This window comes from Dendrobates tinctorius, unplaced genomic scaffold (assembly GCF_039654945.1).
Source record: "Dendrobates tinctorius isolate UK_male_01 unplaced genomic scaffold, ASM3965494v1 ptg000062l, whole genome shotgun sequence".
Taxonomy (NCBI): domain Eukaryota; kingdom Metazoa; phylum Chordata; class Amphibia; order Anura; family Dendrobatidae; genus Dendrobates; species Dendrobates tinctorius.
Window position 1 is genome coordinate 29,358,393 of NW_027361730.1, and position 27,853 is coordinate 29,386,245.

The 27,853-nt window shown below is 45.1% G+C and overlaps 1 protein-coding gene and 1 long non-coding RNA gene across 2 annotated transcripts in view; one reads left to right on the plus strand and one right to left on the minus strand.

Moving 5' to 3' along the window:
* LOC141093146 (uncharacterized) overlaps positions 1–27,853 on the minus strand; it is a 258,279-nt gene that overhangs the window by 116,911 nt on the left and 113,515 nt on the right. The window lies entirely within an intron of this gene.
* LOXL1 (lysyl oxidase like 1) lies at positions 1,272–24,489 on the plus strand. The gene is made up of 7 exons (XM_073579464.1): positions 1,272–2,767; positions 3,514–3,622; positions 21,258–21,395; positions 21,727–21,883; positions 22,019–22,114; positions 22,189–22,304; positions 24,297–24,489. Exons 1-7 carry the CDS (start codon positions 1,807–1,809, stop codon positions 24,301–24,303), a joined length of 1,584 nt encoding a protein of 527 aa, XP_073435565.1. The 5' UTR covers positions 1,272–1,806; the 3' UTR covers positions 24,304–24,489.

Consider the following 27,853-nt stretch of genomic DNA (forward strand, 5'->3'; position numbering starts at 1 on the left):
TCTTTTTGAGTGGGAGAACTTGCACAATTGGTGGCTGACTAAATACTTTTTTGCCCCACTGTATATACCATGATGGAAGACATGTGTAGATATCGGGGGGGGGGTGAGGGATCAGGTCCAAATCTTGTATTGGGGACCATCAGACTCCACCATTACGCCACCGATTGCAGCCAGCTAATTATATAGTCAGAAAGAATAGAGTGAGTTAAAAGAGACAGCATGCATACACTGTTCCTTCGGTTCAATACATTGTAGCCAGTAAAGGCACCTAGCATGGAATGAGTGAAAGGAACTGCTTGAACACCCATCTTTTCTAGCCCACTTGTGGCGAATTCGCTGTAAAGTCAATAAGATTGAAGTCTGTATAAGGGACCATCTACACAATTGCCTCTTTCAGCTCTTTACATTGTAGCCAATCCACTGTATTAAACAGAATGGAGTGAGAAGGTTGCTGTCTGTTCCTTCCATCCGGTATATTGTTCCAGGGTGTTACTATAGTGAGTGCAGGGGTTGCAGTGGGCCATGGGCCCTGGAGTTTTGGGGGCACCAAAAGGTGTCTTTGGTTCATACAATATGGGGTGGCACGGGGACTCAGTGGTTAGCACTGCAGCCTTGCAGCGCTGGGGTCCTAGGTTCAAATCCCATCAAAGACAACATCTGCAAAGGAGTTTGTATGTTCTCCCCGTGTTTGCGTGGGTTTCCTCCGTGTACTCTGGGTTCCTCCCACAGTTCAAAGACATACTGATAGGGAATTTAGATTGTGAGCCCCATCGGGGACAGTACCGATAATGTCTGTAAAGTACTGTGGAATTAATGGCGCTATATAAATGAGTAAAATAAATAAATATAAGAACATTAACACTATAAAAGACCCATTATTGTTTAGGAACTTGTGGGAGATTTTGCATGAGCATCAAGTTACACCATTTACTTTGTTGCCAGGTAACTGTAAAGTCACCTATAGAAACGTGTCACGGACTCGTGTTTATTCACTTCAAATAGTTTTTCTTTACAGCTTTATGAAACTACTGGGAAATTGGTTATCCTATTTATGCATACCATAACGTCACCTCTAAGGCACTGCATTTTTGCCTTCTCAGTAGAGAATAGGTTACATTATCATTCCTACATGTTGTGTAACTATGCAGTACAGAAAAGTGTGGCGAATAAGGGGGAGAGCTGCACTGCACAGTTCTGATGAGTGAAAGTTTGGGAAGGGGCAGTGAGGAAGGAAAGGAGGGCGGAGAGAGGGAAAAGTGAGGGAGAGGGGGATAAACAGGAAGTTATAGGAGAAATGGATACAGAGAAAGGATGGAGTGACGGAGGAGACAGATAAGGAGGAGAGGGTTACAAGGGACCCAACAACACTGCAAGGTTCAGCAAGTTATTGACTGACATGACCAGAATACAGGACCTGGAGAACAAAGAATGTGACTGATAACCCCTCCTGTGCTGGAGAAATTGAGAAGTGTCTGGCAGGGACCTGCAGAGTCTCTCCTATCTGCACCATCCTTTGCTGACCTGTAAAGGATTGCTGAACTACCACTGGTCTACATGACAGGAACCTGTAGCTGATCTCTTCTGCTTTACTGCTGTATTGATTCCTGTTACCAGACCTCAGATTTGCTCACAACTTTTTATCTCATCACCCAGTTACAGCAAGGAAACACTATTGACCCATATCTGTTCTCACCAACATGTGTTTGTTCATGTGAACATTGAAGACCAGCTTTACTCAATTCAGCCGGTTAGCTTGGCACCTCACTACCACATTCCTCAGTCTGTCACTGAAGGGAGGACACCACCATGGCTCTGTTAGCACAACTATGTCTATTTCTGTCAGGACTTTCCCTGTGCCTGGGTCAGGATGGGGCAGGCTGGGGACAAATGATACAATGGGAAGAAAGTGGAAGACGTTACCGGCTACTGAATTCGGGGTCAGAATACCATCCTGCAGGAGAGGGCACAGGAGGAACTAGAGTTGTAGTAGATGGAGGGAGAAGTGGAGTGGATCTCCGCCGTCAAGCACCATCCTTACCACGCACTGGATCTCAGACAGTTAGGGGCAATACTCGTCATCCTTTTGGTTTTGGCCAAGTGCCAGATAATTGGCAAGGGACTGTTGAAACAGCTAGCACAAGTCGTTTTGTTCCATCTGCAGGTGCTGGGGGTGCAGGTGGTGGAAGAGGTGGAAGTACTAGAATACGTCAGTCATCATCCCAAAATTCTGTAGGTCAGTCTTTTGTCCCAAGACAACTGCCACCCTTTGTGCCCCAGATGCCCGAATTTTATCCTCAGACATATGATGAAAATTATGGCTATACAAGAGGTGGTGGTGGCTATGCTGCACAACCTCCTTGGGGGGGAGGTTATGAAGATTTCTATGAGGAACCTTCTCCACCTTTTGCTCAACCACCATATTTTGCTCCACCCGTTTTGCCCCCTAGGCAGCCAGCTCCAGTCAATCCTGCTGTGCCCCAGGATGGACTTGACAGACGATTTGCCCATAGCCTTTTCAGAGGAGGTGATACCCCTGTAGACAGTGATCCAGTTCGCCCTCCTGTGGCAGGCGGAGGTGGTGATGCAGGATTTCCCCCATATGGGGGAGTAAGTCAGGGAGATGGCTACTATGGAGCACAAAGGCCAGAATATTATCAACCACAAAGTCGGGCGGCTAATACTCCAAGCAATGGAGGTGAGTCACAGACTGGGCAACAAGGAAGAACCAGTGTTGGGAGTGTTTTTCGTAATGGGCACAGTGGAAGAGGTGAGTTTACTGCAAGTATCTTGAAAAATAACTAGTTGTATAGTTGACAGTACATTGAGGTACATTGTACCTGGGTGGAGGGGGGAGTGGGATGCTTGAATACTGTTGTTTAGAGATGAGATTTGTTAGGATTTTGGCTCCAAATCTTATTTTGACATATTTGTGCCATATTCGAACACTATTCGTGCCGAATGTATGTTTAATGATCGGTTCCAAACATATTCGGTAATTTCGTAATGACGATTTGGCTGTGTTCGACGAATATTGCAAAAACATCATTTGATGCTGATCGTATTCGGAACCGAATTCGAACAAAGCCGCTCATCTCTACTGTTTTGAGCAGATTTTTTTGATATTGCCATGAAAAATAGATGTACCTCTGCAAAGTTCTTGTGATTTCTCATTGAAAGTCTCGTTTCAAAAATTCTCCTAGAGAATTCTGAAATAATAGAACAGAGATTTTCGAACATGCATCTATTAGCAGAAACTTATATTGAGTATGTCTCCCCCATGAGGATGCAGCGCAGCTGCAAGTCGCACACACAGTCTCTATATAGGCAGATAATACTAATTTCCGTATTGCAGTACTGTAGGGGTATCAAACATTTGTTTGGGGTTTCTCCAAAGATTAAAACTTATCAATGGATGGTCTAAGAAAACCATTCAACAAAAGGAGATTGTCTAATTACCATAAGTTTTTATTTTCTTCAGATAATGATACTAGTTAATTTTGTTTTCTGTTTTAGGGCTTCCTGATTTGGTTCCTGATCCAAGCTATGTCCAGGCTGCAACGTATGTACAGCGAGCTCATCTATATTCCCTACGCTGCGCAGCAGAAGAACGTTGTCTCTCGAGGTTTGTACCCTCATAATATGTTCCAGAATACAAATTAATTTCTTATCTACAACCTGTGGTTTCAGGATCTTAGATGAGCTTTTACTAGGAACCATTGGCAGAAAAGCCTAGTGCTATAACATTGTTCTGATAAAAATGACAGTATCACCCATAGCAATCAATCAGAACTTTCATTTTTGGAAAAATAAAGGCCGGGGTCACACTTGCGAGTACAATGCGAGAAACTTGTCTCTCGCATCAATACCCGGCACTCGGGACTGGAGTCTGCAGCTGCATGTATTTCAGTGCCGTGTATTCTTGCGAGAGATTTGCACGAGTTTCTCGCATTGCACTCGCAAGTGTGACCTTGACCTAAAAGGAATTGTGCTTGTCTTTAGAAGAACTCAGTCACCAGTACTAGAAGACCTGCTACCAGGCAGATGTTGAGTAGGGTGATTCATGCACATACACAAGACTATTTCAGAGACAACTCAATACAATTAACATTTTTCTGTAATTCAAATGTTCCTTTACATAATAATTGATTTTTTGGATTAGGTCCAAATGCAAACATGGTATAAGACCAACTAGCTCCACTTTGAGACTTCTATTCTCTGAACTCCTAAACAACATGCATATTTAGGAAGGAGAAAAGGCCTGCCAGTTATTCTGGTGCCATTTGTCTTAAAGCATTGGACAATTGTCTAATATTGTTGTCCCTGGCCTTAAACCCAAGCATAAATGAACTTTGGGTTCTTCCTAAGTCAAAAGTAATCCTCTTTTCACACTCATTTAGGCTGGGTTCATACACCGCGGCATAACGCGTTGTAACGCAGTCTGTTAATGCTGCCATTGCCCTACATTGTCGGGCGCATCGCGACGCATGCCGTAAAGCGGCACGCGTTCACAATGTGCCGTCATTCAGTGACGGAGCCTCAGACGCGGGCTGCAGCGTCTGAGGCTCTGTCACCGCTAGCGCTGATGAATCAGCGATCGCGTTATGCTATACCATTTAACCAGCCCGTCAACACTATGCGTTGAACGCGCTTGGTTAAAAGCAATGTGAACCTGGCTTTAGGAGTTGAGAAAGTGGAGGAGTTACTTCCAGCAACCAATCGGAACAATATTTCAACTAGCGATACAAAAAGTTTGGTTTCTTACAGCTATTACCTTGAACTTTAGGATGATCTAGAAAAGTAGAGCAAATGTAGGAAATACAGATAAAATAAATTGCCTACCCTTTGACTGTTGAAGGGTTTTCTGTTCTCACATACACGAGCCAGTAGTTGTTGAACACTATGTTCTCTAAGCTGTTACGTTATAGACAAACAGTAACTTTGCTCCATTGCTCTCCCATCTAGTGACTGCTGCCTTACTCCAAATCTTTTCTACGGTTCATGTTTGTGTTTAAAGAACAGTACATGATCTGTATAATGGGCAAAGCTCTTGCTGTGAGGGTAGACACTTTTGGAACAACAAATTTCCAACAAAATTTATCTAAAAACATAACGTCTAAAATGTTTTCATTTTGTCGATGCAATGTTTGTCCCATTGATTGATTTATAGTACATATACATTCTCTTTTTAGTTGAGGGTCACACAACAGTATTTTATTCTATCTGAGAGAATCGGGCCGATTATGCTAATCACACTGATCAAACTCCGAGTGCTTAGCATTAGTGATTAGCACAGTGTCCTCCAATTTCCTTGGAAGAGGATAAGGTTGAAAAAAAAAAAAACATTTTTCCATCTGCTCCATTCTGTCAGTCCATGAAAATCAGACTGCACTCAGATGGCATTGAAGTGCAGTCCGATCTTTTCCACGGACTCATTGATTTGCATGAATGCACGCAATCCGATAATCAGATCCAACACTGGCATGCTGTAATTTCTTCCCTGTATCAAACCGGTCCTAGGAAAAAATCGGACATGTGCATGTCCCCATAGATTAATGTTGGAATGAGTGCAGTCCAATGTTTTCCACTGCTCACTGATTTGCATGAAAGCGATCCAATAATTAGATCCAACTTGGATAAGTACACTTCCCCATAGAATAACATTGCACTAAGTGCAAGCCAATGTTTTGTTGGATTGCACTCAAACTGAAAATGCACGAGCCCTAAAGTTCTTCTATGAATGTTTTACAATTTAAAATAAATGTTCTGACCTTAAATGTTATCAGTATTATTACTAAGTATGACTGTTAGGCTATGTTCACCAAAAGCAGTGGCCCCTATACAAGAACAATATAAGGCTTTATTCACATGTTGCATTTTTGCAGCTTTTTTTATGCAATTTTTAAGCTGCGTTTTACAGTACCAGCAAAGTCTGAGATTTCAGAAATCACACAGTTTTTTTTCTGACTGATTTGAAAAACTGCTGCGTTTTTGCAAACTTCAACATGTCAATTCTTTCTGCTTTTTTCACCCATAGTAAACAATGGGTACGGTAAGCGCAAAAAACGCAATTATCAGATTTTGCTGCTTTTTGGTGCAAAAACCTAAGGAAGTTAAATCAGGCTTTTTTTGGTCCACTAAACTTTATCAACATGTGCAAGAGACAAAAAATGCAGCAAAAACTCAGCAAAACCTGCTTTTCGTAAGCAGCTTCTTTACTGTCAAGAGAGCAGGTTTTGTCTGTGGAAAAAATGCAGCAAAACGCAACGTGTGAACATAGCCTTAGGGTATGTGCACAAGTATTTGTCTCTTAGGGCTCATACTCACTTGCGAGAGACTTTCATGATTCTTGTGCGAGTCTCTCGCATGAAAACCTGGCACTGCCGCCGGCACTCGGACCGGAGCGTGCTGCTACATGTATTTCTATGCAGCCGCACGCTCCGGTCCGAGTGCCGGCGACAGTGCCAGGTTTTCATGCGAGAGACACGCACAACAATCATGTGAGTCTCTCGCAAGTGAGTATGAGCCCTTAGTAGGAAAAAATCTGTATAAAAAATGTGCATTTTTACCATGTTTTTGTGCTAGTTTTTGATGCATTATTATGGTTTTTTTCCCCATGGGTGGAAAATGCTGCAATAACGTTGAAGGATTTTACATTCTGCAGATTTGAAGCAGTTTAAAAAATAAAAAATAAGCAACAAGTGCATGAGATTTCAAAAATCTCATTCAGTTTGCTGAGTCAGCGAAATGCTGCATTTTCAAAACAAAAATGAGTGGAAAAAAAAGTAGTAAATGCACAACAAAATGCCACGTTTGAACACACACTTAGTTTTTCCCCATTTTAGATTATTGTACTATATCCTAGGCCCCCTTCACACGACTGTATAAAACACGTATGTGTAAAAGTCGTATCGGTGTCATCGGTGTTTTCCATCAGTGTGTCCCTTTTCTACAATCAGTGTTTTTGCACAATGGATAAATAAAGAAATATATTACAAAACTTCTATACTTTTCAATGTTAAACATTGTAAAAACACCGACTTGTGCATAGCAGCATAGGTTATCATAGGTATGTGTGGTATCCATGGAAAAAAGCGGATACCATACGTACTGGAAACCCAGACGTGTTCAGGAAGGCTCATGTAAACATTGGAATTCCTAGAATACAGACCACCCATGCTGTCAGCTCCAAAGACTGCAAAATTGTGAGTGTAGCTAAGAGCTATAATATTGGCTGGAATTCAGGGTCTCTACAAGATAAGTTATATCATTATTTACATTGTGTCGATCCCACTAACTTTTTTCTTCACCTAAACCTATGTAACTGTCAGTGTGGTAATAACTCACTGATCACCATCTTCTCCGGTAACCAGCACCGTTCCGATCCACATGATGACAGTTCAGACTCTCCGGATTGCACTGTACTCTGGGTGTGAGCTTGAAGTCTCTTTTGCTATGGAGTCTTCTTCTGATGCTCCACAGGCTGACATTGTAGAGGTCACATCCAGATCACACAAAGCGCAGTGTAATCCGGAGGAATCTGAATCATCATCAAGTATCTCAAAAGAGGACCGGATTGGCGCCGGGTAGACAGAATATGGCAGCCGGTGGGTATATTAATACACCTACACTACACTGACATTTAGGCTACATTCACACATAGCGGAACTCTCGTGGAAGTTACCGCGAGAATTCCGGAATTCCATTCCGCGGGAAAATCGCATTTTAAATTCCTGCGGAAAAACTAGCGATTTGCAAGCGTAATTAGCTTGCAGAATGCTAGCGTTTTCCAAGCGATTTGGAGCATCGCTTGGAGAACTGATTGACAGGTTGGTCACACTCGTCAAACAGTGTTTGACGAGTGTGACCAACTTTTTACTACTGAGGCTGCTTATGCAGCCTCAGTAGTAAAAGATAGGATGTAAAAAATAATAAAAAAATAAAAATTATTGTTATTCTCACCTTCCGGCGTCCCGCGCAGCCTTCCCACCTCGCTCCATGCTCCCGGCATCTTCCGGTCCCAGTAATCCTTTCTGCGAATGACCGCGAGACGTCGCGCTCCCGTGACATCATCGCGAATGACTGCGAGAAGTCGCGCTCCCGCGAGACCGCGACATCATCGCGGTCATTCTCGCAAAGGATTACTGGGACCGGAAGATGCCCGGAGTGTGGAGAGAGGCGGGAAGGCTGCGCGGGACGCTGGAAGGTGAGAATAACAATATTTTTTATTTTAATTCTATTCTTTACAGGGATATGGTACCCAAAGCCCGGAGGACAGTCTCCTCTCCTCCGGATCGAGGGTACCATCCGCAAATGTTCTGCTTACTTTTCGCATGGTGTGCACAGCCACATGCAGAAAGTAAGCAGAACAATGCATTCCTATAGGTGCGGGATCGCCGCTATTCCGCTAAATTAATGAGCATGCTGTTTTTTACCGCGAAGCGATTCCGCTGCGGAGAAAACCGCAGCATTAGCACAGCATTGTGGAATCACATAGGAATGCATGGGATGCTTATTTTTCTCGTTTTCGCGGCAAAATCGCGTGTTTAAAACTGCCGTGAAAAAGCGACGTGTGAATTTCTGCTTCAAAACTGGACACCTTCCCAGAAAAAACGCGTTTTATTTCCGCACGTTTTTTGTCCGTATTGCGCTTGTTTTTGGCTTAAAAACTGAGTGTTTTTGACGCGTTTTTTCTGCGTGCTTTCTGACTCATAGAAAATAGCAAAAATGCTGACTTTTCCGCAAAATTAATGAGCATGCTGCGTTTTTTTTTTACCGCTAAGCGTTTTTTGCGCGGAAAAAACGCATCAATGTGCACAAAAAGTGCGGAATTCATTTAAAAAAATGAATGGGATGCTTCTTTTATGCGTTTTTGAAGCATTTTGACTGGGACAAATGCTTCAAAAACGCTTACGTGGGCACACAGCCTTAAACAGGTTTATGGGAAGAAAAGCTAATAAGAGTGCTTCTTTAAGGCAGAAAACATTTACATGTGAATGAGAAAATAGTGTTCAAATGGAGTTTCATTTAGTATTGCACAAATGTTTGCCTGATGCTTCTAATTTCTAGTCTTCATTATAGGCCTAATTCACACAAATGGTAAAAACAGAGGCTGTGATCGTAGTTTGATCAGTGTGATCAGAGTGCCATTAGATTTTCTCGAACATGGAGAAATAAAAAAAAAAAAAATTATACACGTTTCCATTCTGACAGTCCATCAAAATTGGATCTCACTCGGATGTTATTCAAGTGCAATCCGATTTTTTTTCACAGACCCAGTGACTTGCATTGCTGATTTTGATCCGACCCCCGGACAGGTCTCCATGATTTTCCGCGTTTCTCTAAGTCTACAAAAGATAACATACATGTGAGAGGTCCAACAGACTACCACAGCTACGAATGCTCAAAATCACGGATAGCACTTGTATGCAAAAATCGGACGTCTGAATGAGACCTAACAAGCAGTAAAGACAATTGGGGAAGTTTTCACTAGAGGAATTTTGAAAGTCAGTTTTGCTTGTCAAGGCTGCATTGTGGTCATTTGCACCATTTTTTTTTATCAGAGCGCTGCATGATGTTTTAGATATTTGATTCATATTTGCAAATATAACTTTAAGGGTGTGTGCACACGTAAGCGTTTTTATCGCCTTTTTTAAGCGTTTTTACCAGCAAACATCGCTTAAAAGAAGCATCCCATTCATTTTAATGAATTCTGTACTTTTTGTGCATATTTATGCGTCTTTTTCTGCGAAAAAAACGCATTGCGGTAAAAAACGCAGCATGCTCATTAATTTTGCAGAAAAATCCGCATTTCTAACTATTTTCTATGAGACGGGGGCCGCTCCGGAAAAAACGCATAAAAAACGTGCGTTTTTTAATGCAAAAAACGTGCGGAAAACGCACGGGAAAAAAAGCGCGTTTTCTGGGAAGGAGTCCGGTTTTCATGCAGAAATTTTCTGCATACGTGTGCACATAGCCTCAAGCTGTTTTTCCACTTATTACGCCAATCCTACTAGAGTGAAAATTGCAACTTTTTCCACATTGGTCTCAATTGATAAATCTCAAACCTTGCTTGCAAGCCCACTTTCCAACTTATTAAAAGTAACTATGGCCACGTAAAATAGTATAACTTTGCAAATTTGTGACATTTTAACTCTAAAAAAAAAAAACCTGATACCATATCCTTGATAAGAATAACTTGACTCTTTGACTCAAGAATAATACCCTAAAATAATCTTTTGCATTTGTCCGTTGTCGTTTGTGTCATTGTGTTCCCCTAAATGTTTAGCATTTAGCTGCAGTAAACACGTCTGCATGCTCAGTTATGTTTTTCCTTTTTAGGCAAAGAAATTGTACGATAAACTGCTTGGAGAAATTATGAAATTCCTATGGGAATCATTAAGTGACATTTCTAACTACATGGTTGAGGCAGCTCATAAGAACCAGGCTGCTAACAATGTTCAAGGCATAAAAGAGCTGTTACAGCACATTGATTGTCTTGTTACATTTACTGAACAGTTGCTCACATATTAAGTAAATCTACTTCTAAAATATATACTGTATGTATATGTGTATATATATATATATATATATATATATATATATATATACAGTGCCTACAAGTAGTATTCAACCCCCTGCAGATTTAGCAGGTTTACACATTCGGAATTAACTTGGCATTGTGACATTTGGACTGTAGATCAGCCTGGAAGTGTGAAATGCACTACAGCAAAAAAGAATGTTATTTCTTTGTTTAATTTTTTTTTTAAATTGTGAAAAGTTTATTCAGAGGGTCATTTATTATTCAACCCCTCAAACCACCAGAATTCTGTTTGGTTCCCCTAAAGTATTAAGAAGTATTTCAGGCACAAAGAACAATGAGTTTCACATGTTTGGATTAATTATCTCTTTTTCCAGCCTTTTCTGACTATTTAAGACCCTCCCCAAACTTGTGAACAGCACTCATTCATGGTCAACATGGGAAAGACACAGGAGCATTCCAAGGCCATCAGAGACAAGATCATGGAGGGTCACAAGGCTGGCAAGGGGTACAAAACCCTTTCCAAGGAGTTGGGCCTACCTGTCTCCACTGTTGGGAGCATCATCCGGAAGTGGAAGGCTTATGGAACTACTGTTAGCCTTCCACGGCCTGGACAGCCTTTGAAAGTTTCCTCCCGTGCCGAGGCCAGGCTTGTCCGAAGAGTCAAAGCTAACCCAAGGACAACAAGGAAGGAGCTCCGGGAAGATCTCATGGCAGTGGGGACATTGGTTTCAGTCAATACCATAAGTAACGTACTCCACCGCAATGGTCTCCGTTCCAGACGAGCCCGTAAGGTACCTTTACTTTCAAAGCGTCATGTCAAGGCTCGTCTACAGTTTGCTCATGATCACTTGGAGGACTCGGAGACAGACTGGTTCAAGGTTCTCTGGTCTGATGAGACCAAGATCGAGATCTTTGGTGCCAACCACACACGTGACGTTTGGAGACTGGATGGCACTGCATACGACCCCAAGAATACCATCCCTACAGTCAAGCATGGTGGTGGCAGCATCATGCTGTGGGGCTGTTTCTCAGCCAAGGGGCCTGGCCATCTGGTCCGCATCCATGGGAAGATGGATAGCACGGCCTACCTGGAGATTTTGGCCAAGAACCTCCGCTCCTCCATCAAGGATCTTAAGATGGGTCGTCATTTCATCTTCCAACAAGACAACGACCCAAAGCACACAGCCAAGAAAACCAAGGTCTGGTTTAAGAGGCAAAAAATCAAGGTGTAGGAGTGGCCTAGTCAGTCTCCTGACCTTAACCCAATTGAAAACTTGTGGAAGGAGCTCAAGATTAAAGTCCACATGAGACACCCAAAGAACCTAGATAACTTGGAGAAGATCTGCATGGAGGAGTGGGCCAAGATAACTCCAGAGACCTGTGCCGGCCTGATCAGGTCTTATAAAAGACGATTATTAGCTGTAATTGCAAACAAGGGTTATTCCACAAAATATTAAACCTAGGGGTTGAATAATAATTGACCCACACTTGTATGTTTAAAATTTCTTAAAATTTAACTGAGCAACATAACTTTTTGGTTTGTAAGATTTATGCATCTGTTAATAAATTCTGCTCTTGTGTGAAGTTTGAAGGCTCTAACTTATTTGCATCTTATCAAACCTGCTAAATCTGCAGGGGGTTGAATACTACTTGTAGGCACTGTATATATATATATACACCGTATATGTCATGCATGCATTGAACTACTAGCAGGCTATGTTTAGGATATATTGAACTGGATTTGTAAGCTAAGGTGAAGGTCGCACGATTGTTTCTCACAGATAAAAACGTTCCAATTATGCTAATCAGAGTTTGAGCGGAGTATAATGAGAATGGGTTCTGTTTTTCTAGGATGTGGAAAATAAAAAAAAAAAACGTTTCTCTATCCTCTCCATTCTGGGTGCCCGTGAAAATTGGACCGCGCTCAGATGTCATTTGAGTGCTGGCTGAGTTTTTTCAAGCACCTGTAGACTTCAATGGCCGAGTTCAATCCTATTATCTAAGGCAAACTGTGCATGCTACAATTTGTATGCACAATTGTGTGCACGGATCAATAGAATAACATTAGTCCGAGTGCAATTCGATGTTTTGATGGATCACACTTGGATCAAAACTCTGGTTGCCTACATGAGCCATAACCAAGCAATCCTAATAGACTATCTTCGGCGTGCTTGAATGCTATGCTCAAGTCACCATGGCTGCATATCTCACAGCTGTTTGACAGCAGCAACACATGCAGAGATTGCCTGTCTGTTAGGCAATCCCTGCATGTGGTGCGGCTGTCGAACAGCTGCAAGCTATGCAGGCGAGTTATGCAGGTGGGGGAATCGAGCATAGTAATCGAGCATGCCGAAGATAGTCTACTAGCACCTGAGCGTGCTCTTATAACACCTTATCCTATCACACCTTATCCAAGCACGTGCGCTCATCACTACTTACTATATAATATGTGACAGAGTGTTATAACAAGTTCTGCTCATTTACATAGAGAAAAACAATGTATTGTAAGTAGTGTTGAGCGATACCATCCGATATCGTGAAATATTGGATTGGATTGGATCGGACCGATACCAAAAAAGTATCGGGTATCGGAATTAAAAAAAACCCTTTCTTTCCTTGTAGTTTAATTCTACATGAAGAAAAACAACTAAGAATAATGTAGAATGTATTGGGGAGGTGGAGGAGACAGTAAAGGCATAGAGGTTTAGCCCAATCCAATGGAATAGCAGGAATATTTTTTTTTTTTTAAAGACGTTCGGAGTTACAAAGATATTGCCTATGTTAACCTTTTTTATATTTTGTCAGATATGTATGTTTCACTACTTCCATGCTCTTCACCTTCTTTTTTACTTCTCCCACACTTTCTCCATCATACTCAGCAGCAGCAGCAGCATCTTTTTCATCAACTTCTTCACCTTATTTATCTCCTTCTTCACCTTCTTCCTATTATTCTTTTCTTTTACATTTTTCATATTCTTCTTATTCAACTATTATTCTTCTTCATATTCTACTTCTTCATCTTCTTCCTATTCTTCTTCATCATATTGTTATTTGTGACAGGCATTCCTGTAGTTGTTATCTATAAAAGTTTGAAGATTACACCTTCTGTTCTGCCTGTCACAAAAGATGTACAACAGGATTTGTCCGCGTTCAGTTTGGCCTGCAGCAGCAGGCATTTTCCAGGGACACCACGAGGAGGAACGGACTCACCCCCATACACTGCTTAGTCTTCTTCTGCTTATAATTAAGATAATATCTTTTGCTCTGATTTTTAGTCTTATGCTTAATGTTCTTCTGCTTTTGGTTCTTCTGATTTTTGTTCTTCTGCTTCTTGGTCTTCTGTCTCTTGTTGTACAGCATCTTGGTGGTTGTCTTCATGTTCTTTGTCCTCTTAGTCATCTTCTTCAGGGTCATCTTTTTGCTCTTCTTCGGTGTGGTCTTCAGAGTCGTTGTCTTCATTGTCGTCGTCAGGGAGATCCAGAGTGAGAACCAAAAACCATTTCCACAAGCTTGAACTTGGAAAAGTTGCAGAAGGTACAAGAAGGCTGAGGAACTGCTGAGAACCAGCTGACGGTGCTGGAAACCGGTTAATAAGCAGGAGGTACCTGTGCTAGTCAGCACTACCAAGGACCAGCAGACGTTGCGGGAACTCGGATACCGAGAAGGAGGCACCTCAGCCAAAGGCACTGCCGAGAACCAGCTGACGGTGCTAGAACCCGGAGGGGCAGCAGAAGGAACAAGAGCCAATGGCACTACCGAGGACCAGCTGACGGTGCTGGAACTCGGTTACTAAGCAGGAGGTACCTGTGCTAAAAAGCACTACCAAGGACCAGCAGACCTTGCTGGAACTCGGATACCGAGAAGGAGGCACCTAGGCCAAAGGCTCTGCCTGGAACCAGCTGACGGTGCTGGAACCCGGAGGGGTAGCAGAAGCTACAAGAGTCAATGGAACTACCGAGACCCAGCTGACGGAGCTGGAACCCGTAGGGGCAGCAGAAGGAACAAGAGCCAGTGGCACTACCGAGGACCAGCTGACGGTGCTGGAACCCGGTTACTAAGCAGGAGATACCTGTGCTAGAAAGCACTACCAAGGACCAGCAGACGTTGCTGGAACTCTGATTCCGAGAAGGAGGCACCTAGGCCAAAGGCTCTGCCTGGAACCAGCTGACGGTGCTGGAACCCGGAGGGGTAGCAGAAGCTACAAGAGTCAATGGAACTACCGAGACCCAGCTGACGGTGCGGGAACCCGGAGGGGTAGCAGAAACTACCCCTGAAAAACAACGTTGCAAGGCCGCGAGCCGGCCGCAGTTACCGAAACACACAGTCCTACAGGGGGTGCTTGTCCTATTGGCACTACAGAACCAGCCTTTATTACCAGAACCCGCAGCCCACATAGGAAGCACCTAAAATGCAGGCACCATAGACTCGGCTAACCCGACCGCAACACGACTGGACAATGTTTTGGTGACAAAGTGACATTGACACTACCCGGAAACAGCAGGCGTGCTGGATCCAGGTTGGGCAGGAGGGAGTACCCGTGCCAAAGACACTGCCGAGGACCAGCTGACGGTGCTGGATCCCGGATGGGTAGCAGAAGCTGCAAGAGCCAATGGCACAACCGTGGACCAGCTGATGGTGCTGGAACACGGTTACTAAGCAGGAGGTACCTGTGCTACAAAGCACTACCAAGGACCAGCTGACGTTGCTGGAAGTCGGATACCGAGAAGGAGGCACCTCAGCCAAAGGCACTGCCGAGAACCAGCTGATGGTGCGGGAACCCGGAGGGGTAGCAGAAACTACCCCTGAAAAACAACGTTGCAAGGCCGCGAGCCGGCCGCAGTTATCAAAACACACAGTCCTACAGGGGGTGCTTGTCCTATTAGCACTACAGAACAAGCCTTTATTACCAGAACCCGCAGCCCACATAGGAAGCACCTAAAATGCAGGCACCATAGACTTGGCTAACCTGACCGCAACACGACTGGACAACGTTTTGGTGGCAAAGTGACGTTGACACTACCCGGAAACAGCAGGCATGCTGGAGCAAGGATGGGCAGGAGGAAGTACCCGTGCCAAAGACACTTCTGAGCAGCAACTGATGATGTTGGAGCCCAGGGTCAATCAGGGTGTAGGCTGATGCCTAATTTCATCAAGTTGAATATGTGTTGTTGACTACTACTCATTTTAACCGTGCTCCAATTAGGCCTCTGGCTCAAGTGTCTCTAGTATTTACCCTGGCCTCCAACACCGCCAGTTGCTGCTCAAAAGTGCGGTCTGGCGTTACTGCACCCCACTAACACTGGAACATGTGTTTTTCTTTGTGTACACGGCACTTCCGAGCAACAACTGGCTGTGTTGAAGCCCAGGGTGAATCATGGAGCAGGCTGAGGCCTAGTTGGAGCACGGTTAAAAATCAGTAGTATTGTGATTTTGGAGGGAGCCGGAGACTTTGCCGTACACACAGCAGGGAAGCAGCTCGCGTTAGTGCACCCCACTAACACAGGAGCTAGTGTTTTTCTCTGTGCGGACGGCACTTCCGAGCAACATCTGGCGATGTTGGACCCAGGATCAATCATGGAGCAGGCTGAGGCCTACTTGGAGCAGGTTGGGAATAGGATATATTTTGTATGTGGAGGCAGCAGGAGATATTGCCGTCCACACAGCAGGGGAGCAGCAGGCATTACTGATCCCCACTAACACAGGAGCTAGTGTTTTTCTCTGTGCGGACAGCACTTCTGAGCAACAACTGGCTGTGTTGAAGCCCAGGGATTACTGTTCAGGTGGTAGAAACATGAACACAACAGGAGACCTGGATACTGTTGCCAACCAATTATTTATTCTGGAAGAGGACTTGCAAATTCTGGCGAGATCCAGGCCTTGTTCATTTTCAGAAAAGTAAGCCGGTCAACGTTATCGGAGGATAGTCACGTGCGACGGTCTGTTAGTACACCACCTGCGGCACTAAAGATGCGCTCTGATAATATACTGGCAGCAGGGCAAGCCAGCACCTCCAATGCATACTGGCTAAGCTCTGGCCATGTATCCAGCTTAGAGACCCAAAACTTGAAGGGGGAAGAGCCGTCTGGGAGTACACTGACAGGGCAAGACATGTAGTCTGTCACCATCTGATGGAAACGTTGCCTCCTGCTGACTGGAGTCGTCTGTGATGGTGTAGACATTTGTGGCGGGCACACAAAACTTTGCCACATTTGGGCCATACTGGTCTTGCCTTGTGCTGAGGCGCTGCCTCTGCTCCCTCTTTGTGCAGAGCTTCCTCCACTGCCTCGACGCACAGAGCTGCTTTGTAAAGCACTAGCAGCACTGCTCTCAGGTGGAATGGAGAACATGATGGAGTGTACCAGTGTCTCTTGGTACTCCCGCATTTTACGCTCCCGGTTCAACGGTGCTATGAGGCTTTGTAAGTTGTCCCGGTAGCGAGGATCTACGAGGGTGTACACCCAATAATCAGCCGTGTTGAGAATGTGGGCGATGCGGCGGTCATTTCTCAGGCACTGCAGCATGAAATCAACCATGTGCGGCAGACTCCCAACTGCCGAAGAAACGCTGTCCCATGCTTGAGGCGTCATCTCTGCCTCCTCTGCATCACCCCACCCTTGCTGTACATACTGACTAGAGCATTGTGTACCTCCCTCCTCAGGCGAGATGTCTTCCTCCTCCATTGACTCCTCCTCATCCTCCTCACAAAGTGTCCCCTGCCTAGGCCTTTGTGAGGAACCACGTAGCGTAGACTGTCCAGAAGCAGATGGCATTGGGGACTCCTCATCCTCCACCTCTTCCAAAACCTCCTCCCTTAGTGCTTGCAGTGTTTTTTGAAGCAGGCAGATAAGGGGGACAGTCATGTTGACTAGTGCATCATCTGCACTCGCCATCCGTGTGGAATCATCGAAGGCACGCAAAACGAGGCAGATGTCCTTCATAGAGGCCCACTCAGTGGTGCTGAAGTGTGACCGGCGCACAGTGCGACTTGTTTGCGCCTGATGCAGCTGGTACTCCATTACTGCTGCCTGCTGCTCACACAACCGCTCCAACATATGTAACATTGAATTCCACCTGGTGGGTAAGTCACATATTATGCGATGTTCCGGAAGGCGTAATCGGCGCTGCAGAGTTGCAATGCACGATCTTGCCGTGCTGGAACGCCGCAAGTGAGCGCACTCTATGCGGACCTTGTGCAGCAGTGCATCAAGATCTGGATAGTCCCTCAGAAAGCTCTGCACGACCAAGTTGAGCAAATGTGCCAGACATGGGATGTGAGTGAGTTTGCCTAGGCCCAGAGCTGCCACCAGATTTCGGCCATTGTCACACACTACCAAGCCTGGCTGGAGATTCGCTGGCACAAACCACACGTCGCTCTCCTGCTTGATGGCATTCCAGAGCTCCTGCGCTGTGTGGCTTTGATTCCCCAGTGAAATTAATTTCAGTACGGCCTGTTGACGTTTGGCCACGGCTGTGCTCATATCGGTCGTAACAGGCTCCTGCAGCGCTGATTCTGAGGAACTGGAGTATGAGGAGGAGTGAATGTGTACAGACTGGATTCCTGTAATCCCTGGAGTTGGCAGAACACGTACAGTGCCACTCTCAAGATCTGTACCCGGCTCCACAACATTGACCCAATTGGCAGTGAGGGAAAGGTATCGTCCCTGTCCATGGGTACTGGTCCACGCATTGGTGGTCAGGTAGACCTTGCTACTGACGGCGTTTAGTAGCGCATGTTTAATTTTTGCCTCCACATGCTTTTGCAGGGCAGGGACGGCTTGCCTGCTGAAATAAAAGCGGCTGGGCACAGTGTATTGTGGGACTGCCAATGCCATGAAGTTCCTGAAGGTGTCAGTCTCCACCAGCCTGAATGAGAGCATTTCAAGGGCCAGTAACTTTGCAATGCCAGCATGCAGAGCCTGTGCTCGGGGATGGTTTGCCGAGTATGGCCACCTTTTCTCCCATGCCTGTGCTACCGATGGCTGTAGAGTGGCCTGGGAGTGTGAGGATGAACGGGAACGTGGTGCTGTGGGTGGAATGTCACTGGGTCTCTGGACAACAGTGCCAGAGGTTCTTCCACGACAATCCTGTGAGGAAGCCGAACCAGCTGTGTGTGAGCTGGAGGAAGAGGCTACAACACGAGCTGAAGAGGTGGTAGGTGGTGCTGTAGGTTGGCCTACGTCTTCAGTGTGTCGTTGTAACTCCACCACATGCTTGGTCCGCACATGTTTCCACATATTTGTGGTATTGAGGTTGCTGACACTTTTCCCTCTATTGACTTTCTGATGACACAGCTTGCATTGACAAAGCAAATGTCATCTGCAACTGTGTCAAAAAAGGACCACGCACTGCGAGTCTTGGGATCGCCCGTTTTGGCTTTTGGAAGAGGAATGCTCCTAACGGGTGCCGAAGTGGAGGCTACAGGCAACGAAGTCTGCCCCCTCCCTCCTGTTTTGTCTGTTCAGGGAATCTCTTCCTCAGAGCTGCTCCCACCACCTTCCTGTTCCTCACGCCATGATGGGTCAAGGACCTCATCATCTACACTCCCCTCTTCAAACACCTGCTTCTCCTGGGTAGTCTCGCCAGCACCGTACGCACCAGAAAGTGGCACCTGAGTTTCATCATCATCTGATGCGTACTGAAGTGTGCTGACCATGGGCACTGGCCCACCCGCCTCTTCAGATTCAGAGGGACAAAGCAGTTGTGCATCACTGCATACTCCCTCCTCTTCTTCACATTCTTGAATGCTGCTTGGCTGGCCCCCTCTTTCCAAGCCAACAGATTCAGAGAACAGAAGTAGAGACTGATGGCTCCTGTACAGGCCTCTCTGACTGCCTGGGCAATTTGGCAGGTGGTGAAGAGACAGATGGTTGCTCTTCAGTGCTCTGGCCCTGAGAGGACGTGGAAGTCATTTGAAGTCGATGCGTTAGCTGCCATCCATCCGACAACGGCTTCAATTTGTTCGTCACGCAGCAGTGGGGTACGGCGAGGTCCTACAAACTTCGCATAAAGGACTATTGCCTGGTAAAACTGGGGAATGCTGACTCACTGGTGCCCGCAGCAGGCACAGAATCCCCACGTCCTCTCCCTGCTGAATCCCCACATCCTCTCCCTGTTGCAACTCCACGCCCACGACCACGTGCCTTACTCCCTGCCTTCTTCATCTTGGTAGTCTGATAAAGATAGGCAGAAAAGTAGAAAGGGGGGGCTTAGTGTGCTTATTCCTGAACAGCTGCTAACAGGTATAAGAAACACTAATTTTATAAAGTGTGTGGACTACACTTTAATAGGAGCTAATGTGGCCTACACAACTGTCAAGTGGAGTGTTTGGTGAACTTTATTTTGTTTTGTTTTTTTCAAAAAAACAAAAAGGATGTGGCAAAAGATTTGATAGCGATAGTATCACAAACTTTTTGGAGCTATTACAATGCAGGAAGGTAACCTACAATGCAAAAGATGAGGCTCCAAAAAATAGGGTAATAATAATCTGGCTGCAAACATGAAGAGAGAAGGAAGATCCGGCACTGGAGACTTGATAAAATCCACGATAAGTTTTATTCACATAATTTCATGATAAAACCATAAAAGGGAAAACAGACCCCCACGCCTGACGTGTTTCGAACCTTACACCAGGTTCTTCCTCAGAGACATTGGCTTATAGGACTATTTTGGTGAGCACAAATTTCCCTTTCCCTTTCCTAATTTTCTAAATAATCTGGCTGCGCCTGCAGGGCACAAGCCAGGAAAAAGGCTCCTCTATCTACTCCTATATAGTGTTTGCAACCAACCATTGTAGATGGATATGGATGGATGCACACTAATAGGAGAATTAATGAAAAATGAGCTGCAATAAAAGAAAAATATGTATGAGGCAGTGACGCACGCTGAGCAGCCTACAAGCAGACATGCCTGCAGGACACACTACAGCGGGAGCTGCACTCACACAGAGACCTCTCAGACAGCCGTGAACAGTGCAGAGAATTGGGCACTAGCACTGAAAGGCTGCAGAAAGGCTCTGCTCTCTAATCCTATAGTGTTTGCAACCAATGTATATGGATACGGATGGATGCACACTAATAGGAGAATGAAAAATTTGCAGCAAGAAAAAAAAAAATTTGTATGAGGCAGTGACCCGCTGAACGTCCTACAAGCAGACGTGCCTGCAGGACACACTACACAGCGTGAGCTGGACTCACACAGACCTTGCAGACAGCTGTGATTAGTGCTGCTGCCAGGCAAAAGAAAGCTACACTTATCGAGAATGTAGCCTGGGTAAAGCACAATGTGATTTGTAAAATTGCTCTCTATCTGTCCCTCACAGTCTTGAGCAGTAGCCTGTCCCTAACTGAATTCACAGCAGAGTGAACCCTAAATGGCGGCAGCAGCGGCTTTTATAGTGCATCATGACATCATTTCAGCAGCCAAACACAGCCATGATATTAGTTAACATGCCTACATGCCTAACAGGATGTGCCCACACTTCAGAGGATTGTCATTGGCTGAATCAAATCAAACTGGCTCATAGCATTATGGGAACTTCCGATTCCGGTATTCGATATCGTAAAAGTATCGGAACTCAGTATCGGAATTCCGAAACCGCGAATATCTGCCGATACCCGATACTTGCGGCATCGGAATGCTCAACACTAATTGTAAGGTATCTTGACAACATAAGGTATATGACACAATGTAACTGCTCCTGTTTTCTTTATTTTCTCAGTTCGGCATATGCAGCAGATTCTACAGATTATGATGTTAGAGTTCTGCTTCGCTTCCCGCAAAGAGTGAAGAATCAGGGAACTGCAGATTTTTTGCCTACACGACCCCGCCAGACATGGGAATGGCACAGCTGCCATCAGTGAGTACCAGAAGGTTATCAGTATACTGCTTCTAAATTATCCACCTTTTCTTGTCATTAAAGTAGCTCTTTATTGCCACTAACACTAGCCTTAGGTGGAATAATACAAGTTTACTGTCAAAGACAATAACAATGATTTGTTACGGACCATGAAAATTTGTTTAGTCTTGATCTAATTTATTTGGTCATTACTGGTTCAATGTTATGATTATAATATTGTATCATATATCACGAGAAAATGCACATTGGGGGAGAATTGACATAGGAGGGGGTGGAAATCTCTTAAAGTAGTTTAGAAGGAGACAATTGACTTTGGAATTTTCCATTCCAGGCACTATCATAGTATGGATGAATTCAGTCATTATGATCTGCTGGATGCCACAACAGGGCGGAAAGTGGCAGAGGGACATAAGGCTAGCTTCTGTTTGGAAGACACCACATGTGACTTTGGGAACCTCAAGAGATATGCATGTACGTCTCACACTCAGGTGAGCGACTATGGGTCCTTTGGTAAATAGTTATACTATTGCTAATGTATTTGCTAATATTATATTTTGTTTTTTTTAGCATTTCTTACCAAGCATTTACAGTATTAGAGTTCACAATGTATGTCTGTCTTTTAGGGTCTAAGTCCTGGATGCTATGATACTTATAATGCTGACATTGACTGTCAATGGATTGATATAACAGAAGTAAAACCTGGAAACTATATACTCAAGGTAAGTGAGCTGAAAGGTATCTTCTTGTAGGTTATCATAGTGTCTCCCATTAATCAATATTGCTTGTCTTATAGGTAGTAGTCAATCCCAAGTACTCTGTTTTGGAGTCTGATTTCACCAATAATGTGGTGCGGTGTAATATCCACTATACTGGAAGATACGTGTCAGCTACGAATTGCAAAATTGCACAGTAAGGAAGCCATGTTCTTTGTATTTTATTGTCATTCTTTAATTGTCAAATTCGTTTCATCCGTGTATTTCAGCGCCCTTATGTGCATCATTGATTCTCACAATTTCTTTCTGTATCTCCGCATTGTTTCATCTATTTTTGCTTATACAGCTCTGGCAAAAATTAAGAGACCATTTTCGAATGTTCAGTTTGTCTGATTTTTCTCTTTATAGGTATATTTTTGAGCAAAATGCAAATTGCTTTTTTAGTCTACAAACTTCTGATAACATGTCTCCGAATTTCCAAGCAATAAATGTATTTTTTTTTTTTCTGAAAAGGAGAAATGGTCAGAATTAAAAAAAAAACCCAGTGCTTTCAGACCTCAAATAATGCTAAGAAAACAAGTTAATAATCATTTAGAAACAACAATACTAATGTTTTACTCAGGAAGAGTTCAGAAATGAATATTTTTTGGAATAACCATGATTGTTAATCACAGCTTTCATGTGTCTTGGCATGCTTGCCACCAATCTTTCACACTGCTTTTGGCACAAAAATGTAAGCAGTTCTTCTTTGTTTGATGGCTTGTGACTATCCATCATCCTCTTGATTACATTCCAGATGTTTTCAATGGGGTTCAGGTCTGGAGAATGGGCTGGCCATGACAGGGTTTTGATGTGGTGGTCTCTTAATTTCAAGACTTTAACTAATATTATAACAATGCATTGTCTGGGAAAGAAATAACCTTCATATAATAGAAAGTATTGTATTCATGTCAAGTAAGCCATTGCAACATCCTTCAGGTTGAGAATAGCTACATTTAGGTTGCTCAGATGTTCTGTCTAGACATGATAACAGTGTTTGTCATTAAATATTTGTCATGAAAAATGTGTTACAAAATGGTTATACAGTACAAGGGTACCCATGCACATGAAATGAATGTCTGCTGATACAGCAGTACAGACCAATGTGTATCTGCTGACCTTCCAACTTTCCTCTGACAGCAGGTGTCTGTGAACCGGTTCACAATATAAGTTTGAAGGTTATTCGCTATTCTTTAAATAATGTCTAACTTTCCGATTGCTTTTTGTCTGACCACTACTGGCATCAGCGATTCTGGGAACCGTAGCTGTGAAGACCCCAATGTGGATATGGCGGTGGTTGAGGATCCACACTACTGCTTCATTAACTCTTAATGGGAGCACCAGAGATTGTCGAGCGCTGGACTTGGCTGGTCTTTGGCACTTCCAATAGAATGAATGAATTGAACGTCATTGTGCATGATCGACCTCTGTTCCATTAACATGGGGTTCTTCATAATCACAGTTCTCAAGATCTATGGGGGAACAAGCAGTCAGACCCCGAGCAAATAGAAATTTGTTGCCTATTCCATAGATAAGGAATAACTTTCAAGGTAAAAAATAACCTGTTTAAAGGGAACCTGTCATCAGAAAAAATGCTATTAACCTGCAGATATGGGGTTAATCTTCAGGTTACTAGCGTTACTAACCTGCCCAGCTCCTTCAAGTAGCTGAATACTGCGGGGAGAAAATTATCTTTATTCTTCCTGGCAGCATTCGGTTTCAGTCACGGGGGCGGCACTAGTGGTGGTTCAGGCACTACTGAGAATAAAGAGCAGCCACTGTAATCGCGCCCCTGTCCCTGACTGACAGCTGAGCTCCAAGGCAGAGGGATTGTCAGTCAGGGCGGGGAGCGCAATTACAGCGGCCACTCTTTATTCTCAGAACAGTGACTGAACCCTCGCCAGCGTCACCCCTGTGACTGAAACCGAATGCTGCCGGGGAGAATAAAGATCAATTTCTCCCCCCAGTGTTCGGCTACGAGCAGGTGTCAGGCAGGTTAGTAACGCTGATAACCTGCACATTAACCCCATATCTACAGGGTAATAGCATTTTTTTTGGTGACAGGTTCCCTTTAAGCTTGTTTCTATTGTTTCCTTTTTCTACATCACTCTCTTCACTTTGCTTATTATAATTGTTTTTCTCTTTAAAGGTTCTGAGAAAGATTCTCAAGAAAATTATTGTTAATGGAGAATTCAGAAAGTCCAACAACATTCTGACCAAGTCATCGACCCTTCCACCATTACCTTTTCTGAAACACACTAGCATTCTTATTAATAATTGTGTGAAAACCCTCCACTTTTTATACCCATTGAATAAATTCTATTATTGTCCTCTACATATTACATCTAGTAGAAATGTGTGGTGGTTTCATTTGTTAAGTATTACAACGCATTTTCCTTTTAGTGTTTTTATTTTATAGCCAACAGTAAGACATAGTCTTGCAAATGTTTTTGGGTTCTTATAGAGCTTTTTCGAATGGGATTTTGTAGTAGATTAGTTCATTGTGTCATTATTTGACTATATGAAGCTCAATGGTGTTGTGCCAAGTATAGGGGTGTACAGTATTTTTTACTTTAGCAATTTTTATAAATTGATATAAATCTATTGAGTAATTATCCACTTTGTTGCTAGCAGTAAAGAAGAGGCCTATAAAGCCTGATCTCTGGGGTCTATGTTTAAAGAAGCAATTCTCTCATCAACATTTTTACCTCTTAATATATTGAAGTTATCATATTATATAGCACTGTGTACTTGCAATTGCTCATTTTGCCCTTTTACCCAGTTAATTCTTCTCTTTTCCATTAGGCCTATGACATCACATGATTAAAACGGAGTATATAAATCATTTATTGCTTCATTGGGGGACACAGGTAACCATGGGTGTATGCTGCTGTCGCTAAGAAGCTGACACTATGCAAATAAAGCAAAAAACTGGCTCCTCCTTCATAGCATACACTCACAGACAGGCAGGAAGTACCACAGTTTAAGCTTAGTGTCTGTAGGAGGCGGACCTGGATCTAACCCCAGATCCGCAGTGTTTTTTCTTTCACAGGTTTCTGTGTGAATTTATCAATCTTTTTCCCTTTGCTTTTCAGATACAGTTCGTCGGGTAACAGGGTGCAGAGTTCTCACCCTGTTTTCCCACATTTAAGCGACCGAGAGAGCAGTGTGGTATCACCAACATCGACCACTTTCGGACCCGCTGGCAGGACTTTGTCCCCTGTCCCCCTTTTGGGGTGTTTCAGGGTGACTCTCAGTGGCTAGTCCTTGCCTTACCCCTCCTCACTCCTCTCCTCGGAGAGAGCTGAGAGGAAGACAGTGGTCACCGGTGGTGGCCTTCCCCTTTCCGGTAAGGGGTTGACACCGTCTTCTGCACCGTCCGGAGACGGTGCGGGAAGGAGGATCTTCATTTCCAGGACCCTCTCACTTCCGAGGGCTCCTGATGTGATCCTCATCTATTATCTATCAAGAGGAGCCGGATTCAAGCAGGTGGTAAGCCAGCGGGCCCCTTCTCCCCCCCACAGCAGCTCCCCCCGGCAGCAGCTCCCCCATTTACCGGTGTATAGGTCCCCGCGGTAGATAGGACTCTCTCCTCCTGGGTCAACAGGTTTAATTTTCGCACCTTTTTTCTCATAGCACGCGGCCCCGGCATTTTGCAGGATTTCTTCTTCCCTTCAGCTATTTTTCATCAGGAGCATGCCCCCTCCCCGGCATGTCTCCTATCAGCCGCCTTTATCGACCAGACACGCCCCCCGCTTGGCGTGATTAGTTTGCCTTGCCCTAACCATCCTCTATGCCGGACACGCCCCTCGGCATGCCATCTTATTATCTCGCCTTTTTCCACCGCTGGGCACGCCCCCTATCCGCTCGTCACCCCCAGCGCCGGCGATTGGGCCGTTTGCAGGTCGCACACGCCTTCTCTGCTTGTCAGCCTTACAGGCCGTGGCTTCGTTTTTCGCTCTCTTTCCTGCCCGAGGGGAGGCGACGCTGGGTCAGATAATCCTGGCTAGGTCCAGGACACGCCTCCCAGTGCAGCTCCAGCCAGATCATGCCCACCGCTCCGCAGCGTGGCGTTGTACCTGTCTCTTCCCCAGGTCTGGTCACTACTGGCGCCCCGCCGTGTCAGCCATTAGGAGGGGCACTTTTCTTTGTTTTTCGCCGGCCGGCACATTAGCCTGAGATGGGGTGGCTTATCTGGTTCCTTCTGCTAATTAAGCCCCTGGCTTTGGGCCTTCTCTCCCAATCCCCACGTAGCCATGCCCTCTTACCGGCCTCAGGCCAGTCAGTGCCCCTCGGCCAATCAGTGCGCGCCCTGAGCATTACCAAGCCAATCGGCGTGCGCCTCAGGCTTAGCCACGCCCCTCCAGATGGCCGCCTTTGTTTTGATTAATCAGTGTGTGTGCCTCTCTAGCCCTCTCTCCATGTCACCCGAGACACGACCCCAGTATAGCGTCTCAATGCCTGCAAGTTTGGGATCATGCACTATCTGTAGATTTGTGCACTGTCTGCCACCATATGCCGCAGGACCCAGAGGGCATAGCAGGCGCGTGTCTGTCTGTAACAGCGGATGAAGATTCGTGCATCCCCAGCGGGCCTCAGCAGGCACCCATCTCTATCTGGCACCGGATATGGGAGACACTGCAGCCTGAGCAGCGACAGCGCCATCTCGGGTTCAGGTAGGACCAGCCCAGGCTGTTTGTTTTTTCTACCTCATAGGGACTTATCTATCCCCGGCAGCAGTCTTCGTCTCTCCCTTTGGTCACCATCTGTATAAAAGCAGTGGCCTTCTGACCAGTCTGCATTGTTTATGCCTGTACTGCAGCTTTTCCACCGTGTCCCGTGTCTGCCCTATAGCTAACGCCCAGGACGAGAGCACCCCCCCTCCGGAGTGGACTGCTGCCATGTCTCAGTCGATATCTGACCTGACAGAGGTTTCATAGTCCATGACCCAGGTCCTGGAGTGCCTTTTGCATCCGTCTACTGCCACCAGTGCTCCGAACACCTTTTATGGTGGTTGGCACGCACCTGTCCCCGCAATGTTCACAAGGACATATGTGGTACAGAACAAGGGAAGCGAGACTACGTCCCTCGGCATCTGCCCGGGAGGACAGCACTCCCCTCCCTCCGGAGTGGGATGTTTCCATATCCCAGGCGGTCTCCAGCCAGACAGAAGATTCAATTTCCGGGATGAAAGCACTCCCCTCCCTCCAGAGTGGGCTGTTGCCATGTCTCGGTCGGTCTCGGACCTGACTAGAAAACTCACAGTCCCTGGTACAGGTCCTGGAATGTATGCCGCATCTGTTTGCTGCCACCAGTGCTCTGACCACCTCCCATGGTGATTCGCATGCACCCAACCACAACCTTCACAGGGACAGATCAGGAGAAAGATCTAGGAAGTGGACTTTGTGTAGCTCCTCATCCAGTTCACCGGGCGCCTCTGCGGCATCCAGAATACCCCTCTCTAGCCGTTCCCCCTCCTCGGAGGTGGACGTCAGGTTGGATGTAGCTTCTCAGTCAGAGTCGGATGTGGATCAGACTTCTAGAACTCTGGACATGGTAGATAGCCTTATTTCGGCTATTGATCAAACCCTCGAAGTAAAAGTGGAGCATGCGGCTGCTCAGGACATCTCCGTTTCATTCAGATGGGTGAAACAGTCCCTCCAGCATTTTTTCCCAAACATATTGAGGCTACCACCTCTAGACACT